Here is a 13,861-nt window from a genome sequence, read left to right on the forward strand (position 1 = left end):
GGAAAAGGAGTTGCAAAAGGTAAATGAAGAATATTCTTCTGTAAAAAAAGAAAAAAGAATGGGGGGGTTGCAGCTATGTGTGGCACAGTGGATAGAGCACTGGCCCTGGAGTGAGGAGTACCTAGGTTCAAATCCAGCCTCAGACACTTAATAATTACCCGGCGGACTTGGGCAAGTCATTTAACCCCATTTGCCTCGCAAAAACCTAAAAAAAAAGAATGGAATCTGTGGAAACTAATGACTTCATGAACAACAGGAATCTGTTAAACAAAACCCCAAAATCAAAAAAATAGAAGAAAATGTAAAGGACCTTATCAGTAAAATTATTGACATAGAGAATAGATCCAAGAAAGACAATTTAAGAATAATTGGGCTTCCTGAACACTTTGAGAATAAAAAAAAAAGCCTGGATCAATATTTCAGGATTTTTTTTAATTTTAAGGCAATGGGGTTAAGTGACTTGTCCAAGGTCACACAGCTAAATGTGTCTGAGACTGGATTTGAACTCAGGTCTTCCTAACTCCAAGGCTGGTGCTCTATACACTGTATACCTAGCTGCTCCTCTTTCAGGATATTTTGAAGGAAAATTGCCCTGATATCCTGATATGGAACCAGAGGGAAAAATAGTTATTGAAAGAATGTATCGGGGCAACTAGGTGGTGCAGTGAATAGAGCATGGGCCCTAGAGTCAGAAGTACCTGAGTTCAAATCTGGACTCAGAACTTAATTACTTAGCTGTGTGATCTTGGGCAAGTCACTTAATCCTATTGCCTTGCAAAAATAAAAATAAAAATAAATACATCAATCCCCACCTGAAAGGAATCCCAAAATGAAAACACCAAGGAATATTGTGGCCAAATTCCAGAACTATCAGATAAAAGAGAAAATCCTACAAGCAACCAGAAAGAAACAATTTGGGTAACAAGGAGCCACAATAAGGATTAAACAGGACCTGACTGCATCAACATTAAGGGATTAAAGGGCCTGGAATACAATATTCCAAAGAGCAAGGGAATTTGGAATGCAGTTAAGAATTCATTATCCTGCAAAACTGAGCCTTCTCTCCCAGGAGAAAAAAAATAGACATTTAATAAAATAGGAGACTTCCAACTTTTCTTGATGAAAAGACCAGAGCTAAATAGAAAATTTAGACTTCAAATAGAAGATGCAAGAGACACATGAAAAGGTTAAAAAGAGAAAAGAAACAAAATTGCTATCCAATAAGATGAAACTGGCTATATCCCCACCTGGGACAAAGATTCTCATAACTCTTGAAAACAGTTACTCTTATTAGAGAGAACATACATAGGCAGAAGGAATGGACATTCATGACTTCTCTGTGACTCAGATAGAATGATTTAAAAACAATATCTCCTTTAAAAGGAGGGACAGAAAAAAGATGGGAGGATGGAGGAGACTGAATGGGCTAAATCACATTACATGAAGAGGTACAAAGGACCTATTGCAATAGAGGAGAAGAAGGGAGGAGGTGAGAATCACCTGAATCTTGCTGTCATCAGATTTGGCTCAAAAAAGGATTAACATACACACATTCAGTTAAGTTTAAGACACTTATCTTAGGAGGCAGTTAGGTGGTGAAGTGGATAGAGTATTGTCCCTGGAGTCAGGAGGACCTGAGTTCCAATCCAGCCTTAGAAACCTAATAATTGCCTAGCTGTGTGACCTTGGACAAGTCACTTAACCCCATTGCCTTAAACAAAAAAAAATTAAAAAAAAAGAAACTCCCCTGCCTTTCAACTATTAAGGGAAACTGGGAGGGAGAGGAAAAGGGGAACTAATAGAAGGAAGGGAAGGAAGAATGGGCTAAAGGAAAGGGAAAGATAGGTGAGGAGATGGATATAAGGAGGTGGTATTCAGAAATAAAATACTGGGGAATATGGATAAAGTAAAAAAGGGGGGAAAATACAAACAGAGGGAAGATAACATAGAGGGCAATAAAGAGTTAGTAATTATAACTTTGAATGTGAATGGGATGAAGTTTCCCATAAAAATGTAAACAAATAGTAGAGTGGATTAGAAACCAGAATACTACATTATGCTGCTTACAAGAAACTCATCTGAAGCAGAGAGATACATTTAGAGTAAAGGTAAAAGGTTGGAGCAGACTATATTCTGCTTTAGTCAAAGTAAAAAAGGCAGGGGTAGCAATACTTATCTCAGACAAAGGAAATGCTAAAATCGATCTCATTAAAAGAGATAAGAAAGAAAACTATATCCTTTTAAAAGGTACCATAGACAATGAAGAAATATCAATACTAAATATGTATGCACCAAGTGGTATAGCATCCAAATTCTTAGAGGAGAAGCTGAATGAGTTACAGGAAGACATAAAGAGCAAAACTCTACTAGAGGGAGATCTCAATTTTCCACTTTCAGATTTAGATAAATCTAACCATAAAATAAACAAAGCAGAAGTTAAGGAAGTAAATAGAATGTTAGAAAATCTAGACATGATAGACCTTTGGAGAAAATTGAATGGGGATAGAAAGGAATATTCTTTTTTTCCCTGCAGTTTATGGCACTTACACAAAAATTGACCATCTATTAGGTCATGAAAACCTTATAATCAGATGCAGAAAGGCAGAAATGATGAATAACTTCTTCTCAGATCATAATGCAATAAAAATCATGTGCAATAATGTGTCATGGAGATACAGACCTAAAACTAATTGGGAACTAAATAACCTCACTTTAAAAATGAATGGATCAAACAACAAATTATAGAGAGAATTAGTGATTTCATCCTAGATAATGACAATAATGAGATAACATACCAAAACTTATGGGATACAGCCAAGGTAGTTATTGTAGGCTATATTATAACTTTAACTATTTACATGAATAAAAATAGAGAAAGAGGAACTCAATGAACTAAGCATGCAACTAAAAAAAATTAGAGAAAGGACAAACCAACCCCCCCAATTAAATATCAAATTAGAAATTCTAAAAATTAAAGCAGAAAATAAAATTGAAAGCAAGAAAACTATTGAATTAGTAAATAAAACCAAGAGTCCAGGTTTTACGAAAAACCAATAAAATTGATAAACCTCTGGTTAATTTGATTTAAAAAAAAGAAAACTAAATTACTGGTATCACCACCAAATTACTAGAACTCATCACCAATGAGGAGGAAATTAAAATAATAATTCTGAATTTTCTACCTAACTGTATGCCAATAAATTTGATAATCTAAATGAAATGGATCAATATTTACAAAAAATATAAGTTGTCCAGGTTAAATGAAGAGGAAATGAAATACCTAAATAAAACTATCTCAGAAAAAGAAATTCAAGAAGCTATCATTGAACTCACTAAGTAAAAATCTCCAGGGCCAGATGGTTTCACAAATGAATTCTATCAAACATTTAGGGAATAATTGGTTCCAATTCTATATAAACTCTGGAAAAATAAGTGAAGGTGGAACTCTGCCTAACTCCTTCTATGACACCATTATGGTGCTGATACATAAACCAGGAAAAGTCAAAATAGAGAAAGAAAAATTATTGACCAATTTCCCTAATGAATATGCATGCAAAAATCTTAAATAAAATCTTAGCAAAGCAATCACAAGAAGTTATCCTAGGATAATACACTATGATCAAGCAGGATTTATCCCAGGAATGCAGGATTGGTTCAATATTACGAAAACTATTAGTATAATTGATTATATCAATAACAAACCTAACAGAAATCATATGATTATCTCCATAGATACTGAAAAAACCTTTAACAAAATACAACACCCATTCCTACTAAAAACACTAGAGAGCATAGGAATAAATGGATTGTTCCTTAAGATGATAAGTAGTATCTATCTGAAACATCAACAAGCATTATATGCAACAGGGATAAACTAGAGGCATTCTCAATAAGATCAGGGGTGAAACAAGAATGCCTGTTATCACCACTACTATTCAATATTGTATTAGAATGTTAGCTTCAGCAATAAGAGAAAAAAAGAAAATGAAGGAATAAAAATTGGGAAGGAAAAAACAAACTCTCACTCTTTGTACAAGTGATGTCTTTTTTTTTTTTTTTGCAAGGCAAATGGGGTTAAGTGGCTTGCCCAAGGCCATACAGCTAGGTAATTATTAAGTGTCTGAGACCAGATTTGAACCAGGTACTCCTGACTCCAAGGCCGGTGCTTTATCCTCTATGCCGCATAGCCGCCCCGCAAGTGATATCTACCCTTTTTCATGATCTCTTCAGGGTATAGACCCAGTAGTGGTATTGCTGGATCAATTTGCCCTTTGTGCATAATTCCAGATTGCTCTCCAGACAGGTTGGATGAGTTCACAGCCCCACCAACAATGTATTAGTGTCCCAGATTTCCCATATCCCTTCCAACATTGAATATTGTCACCTAGAGAATCCTAAAAAATCATCTAAAAACCTACTAGAAACAATTAGCAAAGTTGCAGGATATAAAATAAACCCATATAAATCCTCAACATATATATATATATATATATATATATATATATATATATATATATTAATATATATATATGTTACCAGCAAGATAAAACAGCAAGAGCTAGAAAGAGAAGTTTCATTTAAAGTAACTTCAGACAATATAAAATACTAGGAATCTACCTGACAAGGTTAATTCAGAAACTCTATGAAAACAACTATAAAACACTTTTTACACAAATAAAATCATATTTAAATAACTGGGCAAATATCAACTGTTCCAGGATAGGCCAAGCTAATATAATAAAAATGACAATTCTACCTAAATTAAACATTTAGTGCCTTACCAATCAAATTTCCAAAAAATTACTTTGATGAGCTAGGGAAAAAAAGTAACTAAATTCATATGGAGAAACAAATAGTCAAGAATATCCAGGGATTTAATGAAAAAAAAGTCCAAAAGAAGGTGACTTAGCCTTACCAAATCTAAAATTATATTATAAAGAATCAGTCATCAAAACTGCCTGATACTGGCTGAGAAATAGAGTGGCAGATCAGTAGAATAGATTCGGAGCAAAAGAGACAGTAGGAAACAATTATAATAATCTGCTGTGTGATAAATTCAGAGCCCAACTTCTGGGATAAGAAAACTCTCTCTTTGATAAAAACTGTTAGGAAAATTGGAAGTTAGCATGGCAGAAACTTGGATTAGAACACCTTCTCACACCCTATACCAAGATAAGATAAAAATGGGTACAGGATTTAGACATAAAAGACAACATTATAAGCAAACTAGGAGATCAAGGAATAATTTACCTATCAGATCTATGGAAAGGGAAGCAGTTTATAACCAAGGAAGAGATGGAGAACATCATTAAAAAGAAATTAGATAATTTGGATTACATTAAATTAAAAAGCTTTTGCACAGATAAAATCAGTATAACCAAGATCAAAAGAAAGGTAGTAAACTGGGAAATAATTTTTACAACTAGTATTTCTGACAAAGGACTCATTTCTAAAATATACAGAGAATTGAGTCAAATTTATTAAAAAAACAAGCCATTCTCCAATTGACAAATGGTCAAAGGATATGCAAAGGCAATTTACAGATGAGGATATCACAGTGATCCATAGTCATTTGAAAAATTGCTCTAAATCATTACTGAGTAGAGAAATGAAAATTAAAGCAGCTCTGAGGTACCATCTCACATCTATCAGATTGGCCAATATGACCAGAAAGGACAATGTTCAATGTTCAAATGGATATGGGAAATCTGGGACACTAATACATTGTTGGTGGGGCTGTGAACTCATCCAACATGTCTGGAGAGCAATCTGGAAAGGCAATTTGATCCAGCAATACCACTACTGGGTCTATATCCTGAAGAGATCATGAAAAAAAGGATAAAGATATCACTTGTACAAAAATATTCATAGCAGCCCTGTTTGTGGTAGCAAAGAATTGGAAATCAAGTGAATGTCTATCAATTGGGGAATGGCCGAACAAATTGTGGTATATGGATATTATGGAACACTATTGTTCTATTATTAGCAAGAGGGATGAGATTTCAGAGAAGCCTGGAAAGACTTGCATGAACTAATGTAGAGTGAGATGAGCAGAACTAGAAGAACATTGTACACCCTAATGGCAACATGGTGGTGATGATTAACCTTAATGGAATTGTTCATTCCATCAATGCAACAATCAGGGACAATTTTAGAGCACCTGCAATGGAGAATACTACCTGAATCTAGAGAAAGAACTGTGGAGTTTAAAAAAAAGACCAAAGTATATTACCTTAAGTTTTTTTAAAGTATCTTATGTACTACATAATTTTTCTATCTCTAATAATTTATTTTTTGCTCGAGGATATGATTTCTCTCTCAACACATTCAATTCCAATCAATGTATAGCATGGAAACAATGTAAAGATTATCAGACTGTCTTCTGTGGGGAGATGGAGGGAGGGAAGGGAGGGTGGGTAAAAAATTGTAAAATTCAAAACCTTACAGAAAATGATAGGCAGAAACTACTATTTATATAATTGGAAAAGTAATAAAATATTTTTAATAAATTGGTGGGAAGGAATCAAACTGTTAATCTAAGAGCTACCCTCCCTTTTTTGGGAATAGCCATCAGGGAAGTTAGTAGCATTTATTTTTTCTGAACTAATTGTGCTCTTGGACCAGCTGTATTTAGGAAGGGAAAATACAAATAATTTCAATCCAGTAACCCTTTTTTAAAGACTGAAACACGGAATGACTGGCCTTTTGACTCCTCTTCCTGTTTCCCTTAAGTCAGGAGTTGTGGTGTCCCTTGGAGAGGGGTGAGTAGGATTCCAGAGCTTTAGTTATCAATGCCTCTCTTAAGCCACATTTAGTCAACACATCAGGACTACATGGGCACTCACAGCCTTTATATTGAAAACCCTTGCTCCCTTTCCTCATCCCTTTCTGTAAAGGCAAAAGCAGGGTGAAGGTGATAGTTATCTTTTTCTTTTCCCATCATGCTAAATATTCTTCCCTGGGACCACTTTGACTCCTAAGGCTACCTTGACTTGAGATGCTCCATCAGTTTCTCTGACCAGCCTCTTCTGTATATTAGTTTCTCATTCTAGTGAAGCTATAGTTTTTCTCTTTCCTATAAAAGAGAGTTAACTGACCATGCTTCCCCTCATTTCAAGGTCTTAACTCAAAAAAAGGGAAGATTTTTTTTTTCTGATTCCCCTGTCTTGGTATTGATATTATTTCTTATCTTAATAATTCAATAGATCATTTCTAGCATTGCTTTTAAAAATCAATGTATGTTACTTTGATTGATCAACAGATTAGTCCTTGATTGGAACTGCAAGATGCTTGCTGTAAGGGGAGAGATGAGGAATCTATTCATTGAAACACACGCAGGATCAAAGGTAAATCAAGAGCCCTGAAGCCCACTCTCATTAGCTTAACAGGGGTAGCTCCAGCGAATAGAGCTAACCCTGAGATTCAGATTTCTGCTCTCTGAGAGAACTCCTTTCCCAATGATCAGTAGATAAGCAAGCATTTATTAAGCACCTACTATATTCTGAGGGTAGCTAGGTGGCATAGTGAATAGAGCACTGGTCTTGTAGTCAGGAAAACAAGAGTTCAAATCCAGCCTCAGACACTTGACATTTACTAGCTGCATGATCTTGGGCACAAGTCACTTAACCCTGATTGCCTCACATCCAGGGTTATCTTCAGTCATTCTGATTCATATCTTCCCACTGTACCTAGATGACTCTGGAGCAGAAAGTGAGTCTGGTGACTTAGTACAGCACCCCCTCAGTCATATCCAATTTCAATGCTTGTCATGGCATCACTTCCCCTGATGTTATGGTTTTCTTCGAGAATGAAGAACACACATCCTTACTATGTGGTGAGCAAGCTATTTGGCAATACAGAACTCAAATTTTCTAACTGCCTGAGAGAAACAATAACAGACAAAGATCTTGCTCCCACTCAAGGGAAAGTTCCCAGAAATCTATATAGGAAAGGAAGTTGTTAATAAGGATTTACTAAGGAGCTGGCTTTCTCTGCATGTCTGTTGCCTCCAGGGTATGTCTCTTTCTCTTCATGATGGGAATTGAGTCTCACCATGCATGACCAAAGAAGAAAAAGAAGAATGATTCTCCTTTTCAAAGCTCTTGTGTCACCTCCTCCCCTCCAGCATCATGGTCTATTATAACATTATTTTTTACCAATTTGGGGATTTTCAGAAAAAGTACCCCAGTCTTTAGCTAAAAAAACCAGGGCTATACTAAAATCTAAGAAGTTACAAATTTTTGAGGGATCTGCTATTTTTTGTAGGTAGAAGAGTATTTCATTTTAAAAAGTTTTGTTTTTTTATATCCTATTTATTTCTGAACATATTTTCCCTCCTTCCTCTCAAGTATGCTTTCGCTTGTCATGAATATTTTAGAAAGAGGAAAAAAGTTTAGTTAAAACCAGCCAATAAGGGGCAGCTAGGTGGCGTAGTGGATAAAGCACCGGCCTTGGAGTCAGGAGTACCTGGGTTCAAATCTGACCTCAGACACTTAATAATTACCTAGCTGTGTGGCCTTGGGCAAGCCACTTAACCCCATTTGCCTTGGGAAAAAAAAAAACCTAAAAAAAAACAAACCAGCCAACAAATCAGTTGCATCTAACAATTCAGTAGTTCTTATACCCATATTCTTCAACACTTTAATGAAAATGGGGAAGTAAGTATCTCAACTAGATGAATATTTTAGGTTTTTTTAAAAATATATTTCAGGGTCTTATTTATGTAGGGATAGGTTTCAAGGAGTAATTTGAATGATTGAACTTCACAAAAGATGTTATAGCAAGACAAAAATATACCCAATCCAGAGGGTAACAATAATTTATTTCAGTTATTCCAGTGATTTAAAAAAAATACAGCATAGAAAAGGATTAGAATGTAACACTCTATTCGAGAGGAATTCCAGGGGAAATAGATTAAAAAGCATTTAAAAGAAATATAAAAAGTGTCTGGCTAACTGCTTACTCTTTGGTAGTTCATACTGTACAAAATCTCATTAAGTCATATTGTAAAAGTCTTTTGCAATCATTTATTTGGGGCAATGGAAACCAAAGTAAAGTCTGTCCATTGGATCAGCTGAAGCTGTGAGTTTCTAGGTAGACATAAGACCTTTTTTCTCTTCAACCTTTACCAGCTACTCTCTCTTCAGTCTCAAGGAATATTAAACAGAGGCAAAGGGATAAAACTGGGTGGGTGGGTGGATGGGAATCTTGCTGCTAAAATCTTTCAGGGTTATGTAACAGATTTCATGATCTGGATGTGTTGAACTTCATGACCAAATATGAAAATTATTTAAATAGCATTTCTAGGGGTGGCTAGGTGGCTCAGTGGATAGAGCACCAGCCCTGGATTTAGGAGGATCTGAGTTCAAATCCAGCTTCAGACACTTAATAATTACCTAGCAGTATGACCTTGGGCAAGTCACTTAACCCCACTGCCTTGTAAAAAACAAACAAAAAAGACAAAACAAAAAAAAATAAATAGCATTTGTAGGCTAGCAGTTCTCTAGTAAGAGTTTTTACTAGCATAGCTTTGAGACTTAATGATTGTAGTGGGGGGGAAGGGGACAGAAGGGTCAAAGTGAATAACAAAGAATAATGACTCCTTTAGCAAAAATAATAGAAAGCATATGCTCTATGATAAAATTCTAAAAGTCAAGTGGCAGAAACTGGGTACCATCTTTTATTATTTGACTAAGATAAGATCTAAGTGGATACATGACCTAGATATAGCAATTTTGAAGCAAAATTTGAAAAACATGAAACATTTCATTTGTCATACTTAAGGATAGGTGAACAGTTTATGAATAAACAATTGATAGATACCATTTTGAGATGTAAACTGGATAATTTTGATTACATTAAATTTTAAAGTTTTGCACAAATATAATCAATGTAGCCAAGATCAGCAAGAGAGCAGTATATATATATATATATTTATATATGTATATATATATGTATATGTATGTATATATAAAGAGCTTTGCCAAATCTATAAAAATAGCAGTCATTCTCCAGTTGATAAATGATCAAAAGATATGAACAAAGAGTTTTCTGATGATACTCCATAGGAGTCACAAGTGTGATTTGACTGCCCACTAAAAACTGAGATCTTGGGGTTTCATTGAGAGAAACAGGCCTTCTAGGAATAAGATGGTAACAATTTCTGTGTATTTTGTCCTCATCAAAATAAATTTGGTTTATTATTTTCAGTTCTCTGTTCCAAAATTTAGAAAGGACATTGGCTAAAACTGGAGAGCCTCCAGAAGGTAACCAAGATAGTGAAGGACTTAAAGCCTGTGACATTTAAGAATTGGTTGAAGGACTTGGGATGTTAATTAGGAGAGACCTAATAGATTTGATAGATTGTGTTCAATTATCCAAAGGGCTCACAAAAAGATGAGGGATTAGCTGGTTCTGTTCAACATTAGAGGGCAGAATCAGGAGCAGTGATTTGAAGTTGAGACTTGGCAAATTTGGACTTTATGTCACAATTTCCAATCAGAGATAGCCTTCTAAAAGAAGCAGCTGTCCAACCCATTCTCAAATAAACCTCCAGTTGGAGGATGGGAGGGGTTGGACAACTGCTTCTTGTCTTTGTTCCCAGTCACAGATTGTACCAAACCTTTGAGACATCTTCCACCTTAAAAATTAGGTGATTTGGTGGGGCTGTCTTAGAAAGATTAAGATCACCTACATCCAAATTGAGGTCTTTCCAGTTCTCTGGAGAAATGTTTCATGATGTTTACATTGTGGCTATGTAAGATCTTATGCTTAACCACTTGTCACTTGTCTAATAGTTAATTACTAACTATATTATTAAGTCTCCCCCTTTTCCAGTCCATCCTCTCTTCTCCAGCTACAGAACTTGCTGAATCAAAGGTTAACCTCCTCCCTATCATCTCCAGGATCAAATATAAAAGTTTTGACGCCCTTTCCAACCTGCCCCCTACCACCCACCTTTCCAGGCAGAGAAGTGATGCAGAGGATAGACCTAAGATCAAATGTAGCCTCAGACGCTTGACTCTTACTAGCCTTTTGACCTTGGCCACATCACTTAACCCCGATTGTCCGGCAACCAGGACCATCTCCAGTCATCCTGATTCATATCTGGCCTCCGGACCCAGAGGACCCTGGAGGAGAAGGTGAGGCTGGTGACAGCACAGCACCCCTCCCTCAAATCCAGTTCATGCGCTGGTCTCGGCATCACTCCCCGATGTCATGATATTCTTGGAGAATGAAGGATGAACATCTCTCATGTCCCGCACCCCTCTAGTTTCCTCTCTAACCCCCACCGGGGATTATCCAGCCTCTAACAGTTATATGGGCTGCCCCCCCCCCCCCCCCCAATTCTCTCCCTCCTCCTCCTCCTCCTCCTTCAGGCGTGCTCCCGGCTCCAGCTGAGGCCTCCCCTGAGCCTCTCCCTCCACCGAGGCTCTCCAGTTCACCCTGCACCCTCCTTCGGACCAAAGCCTTTGCCAGCCCCCCCCCCCCCCCCCCCGACGATCTCTATTCATTACAATTCCTATTTATTATCTCGGGCACAAAATGGACTCCATAACCGCTGGATGCCGATGGAAGGGGGCAGTGGGCCCTCCAGCCCCAGGCCGAGGCGCCCCTGTCTCTGCTCCTTCCCTCCCGCTAAGGATGGGCCCGGTTCGGGGCCCCGCGGTCGGGGCGGCGTTCCTCCGCTTCCTCCAGGCGCGTGGCCGCAGCTCCGCCTGGCCGGGCTAGGAAGGGCGGCTGAGGCGCCCGGCGCGCCCCGGCCCGCGGCCCCACCCTGGGAATCCCGATTCCGCTGACGTAAGCTCGTCACGTGTCCCCCGACGACGTCCAATCGGAGCGCGGCGTTCTCCCAGGCTCTCGATTCAAACAGCGTCCCTGGCCCGGCGGGCAGCTTCCCCCTCCCGAGCCGGGGGCGCAGCGGGCGCCGCCGCGGGGGCCGGGGGGCATGGAGCACCGAATGGTAGGGCCCGGGCCCTACCGCGCGACCAGGCTGGTAAGACCCGCCCCCTCTGCCCGCGCTCGGGCCTCCGGGGCGTGGGGGCGGCGGGGCCCCAGGACCTCCGGGAAGGAGCCCCCGTGGGCGCGCGGCCAGACTGCAGTTACTTAGAAACCCGGACTGCGCGGGCCGGGCCGGGCCGGGCCGCCCCGCTCTGGTTTGTTGTTGTAGGACTCGGGAGTCCGGCTTGGAGCAGGGCTGCAGAGCCCCGCGGACAGCTGCGCCGGGAGGCCGGGCCCGCGAGGGTGGGCCCCGCCTGTGCCCTGCGCGTGCCTTTGTGTGCACACCTAGCTGTGTGCGCAGCTGCGCGTGTGTGGAGGCACATGCGTGTGTATGTAAACACGCACACACGTGTGCATGGATGCGCATGTTGGCTCGTATTTATATAGAGTAAAGGCATCTCCAGATCGAATGGGGTTTGAACCCTGCGGTCTTGTCATCTGGTTTGACCACTTTTTTCTTACTTTAAGGCTAAACGGCCCGGATGGTCCGAGGGTGCCCCCAGGGAAGAGAGCCCGAGCCGGCCTGGCCCCTGTTGCGCCGGCTTCTCTTCCCCGGGGCTGGGGGCCCCTTCCTGAGCCACACTTCCTACACCCCCGCCGCGGCCAAGCGGTTTTCTGTTCTAACCCTCAGCTTGCCTCCTGGCCCTTGGGCCGGGGCACCCTCCCTTCCGTCATCGCCTGCGGTCATTGTTGAGGTTTTCCTCCAAGAACCCTGCCTTGTTCCTGGGGCAAAGCCATGCCGGGACTGGATCGGCGGCAGCAGCCCTTGGGTCCTGGAACTTGAATTAATCACTTCCTTTTCGGGAGCCGGACACAGCACACATGTCCGTTTTTACCTGAATATAAAACTGGGGTGAAGCAGCGCACCTCAGCTGTTCTTGTAAAAAGTGGGAGCCGGAGTCTCAGCTCACTCCACCTTGGCTCTGCTGCTCTCCTTGGCCTCAACTTCTGAGAACTGAATGCTCCTTTTTTAAAAAATTTATTTATCTTTGAATTTTACAACCCCCCCCATCTTCCCTTCCTCCACTCCCTACAGAAGGCAATCTATTATTAGTCTTTACATTGTTTCCGTGGTATACATTGATCTAAATTGAATATGTTGAGAGAGAAATCATATCCTTAAGGAAAAAAATATAAGAGATAGCAAAATTACATAATAAGATAATTTTTTTTGTTCAAATTCCACAATTCTTATTCTCCATCGAAGATAGCCCAAAATTATCCCTGATTATTGCACTGATGGAATGAGCAGATCCTTTAAGGTTGATCATCATCCCCATGTTGCTGTTAGGGTGTACAGTGTTTTTCTGGTTCTGCTCATCTCACTCAGCATCAGTTCATGCAAATCCTTCCAGGTTTCCCTGAATTCCCATCCCTCCTTGTTTCTAATAGAGCAAGACTGTTCCATCACGCACTTTATGCTACAATTTGTTCAGCCATTTCCCCAGTTGTTGAACATTCACTCAATTTCCAATTCTTTGCCACCACAGAGTTGCTGGGAAAATTTTTTGTACAACTGATGTCTTTACCCTTTTTCATGATCTCTTCAGGGTATAGACCCAGTAGTGGTATTGCTGGATCAAAGGGTATGCACATTTTTATTGCCTTTTGGGCATAATTCCAGATTCCTCTCCAGAAAGCTTGGATGAGTTCACAGCCCCACCAAACAATGCATTAGTGTCCCAGATTTTCCATATCCCTTCCAACATTGATCATTGCCCTTTTTGATCACATTGGCCATTCTGAGAGGTGTGAGGTGGTACCTCAGAGCCGCTTTAATTTGCATTTCTTGAATAAGTAATGATTTAGAGCAATTTTCCTTATGACTATGAGTCACTTTGATTTCCTCATCTGTAAATTG

General features: G+C 39.6%; 1 protein-coding gene across 1 annotated transcript in view; it reads left to right on the forward strand.

Annotated features, from left to right (window-relative positions):
- Nucleotides 1-11,830: 11,830 nt before the first annotated feature.
- Nucleotides 11,831-13,861, forward strand: part of DEPDC1B (DEP domain containing 1B) — a 114,742-nt gene continuing 112,711 nt past the window's right edge. Inside the window, exon 1 of the mRNA XM_074207830.1 lies at nt 11,831-11,995. Within this exon, the coding sequence (XP_074063931.1) occupies nt 11,948-11,995 (48 nt within the window). The 5' untranslated portion in view covers nt 11,831-11,947. The remainder of the gene's footprint in view (nt 11,996-13,861) is intronic.

Source organism: Macrotis lagotis, chromosome X (assembly GCF_037893015.1).
Source record: "Macrotis lagotis isolate mMagLag1 chromosome X, bilby.v1.9.chrom.fasta, whole genome shotgun sequence".
In the NCBI taxonomy this organism is placed as follows: domain Eukaryota; kingdom Metazoa; phylum Chordata; class Mammalia; order Peramelemorphia; family Peramelidae; genus Macrotis; species Macrotis lagotis.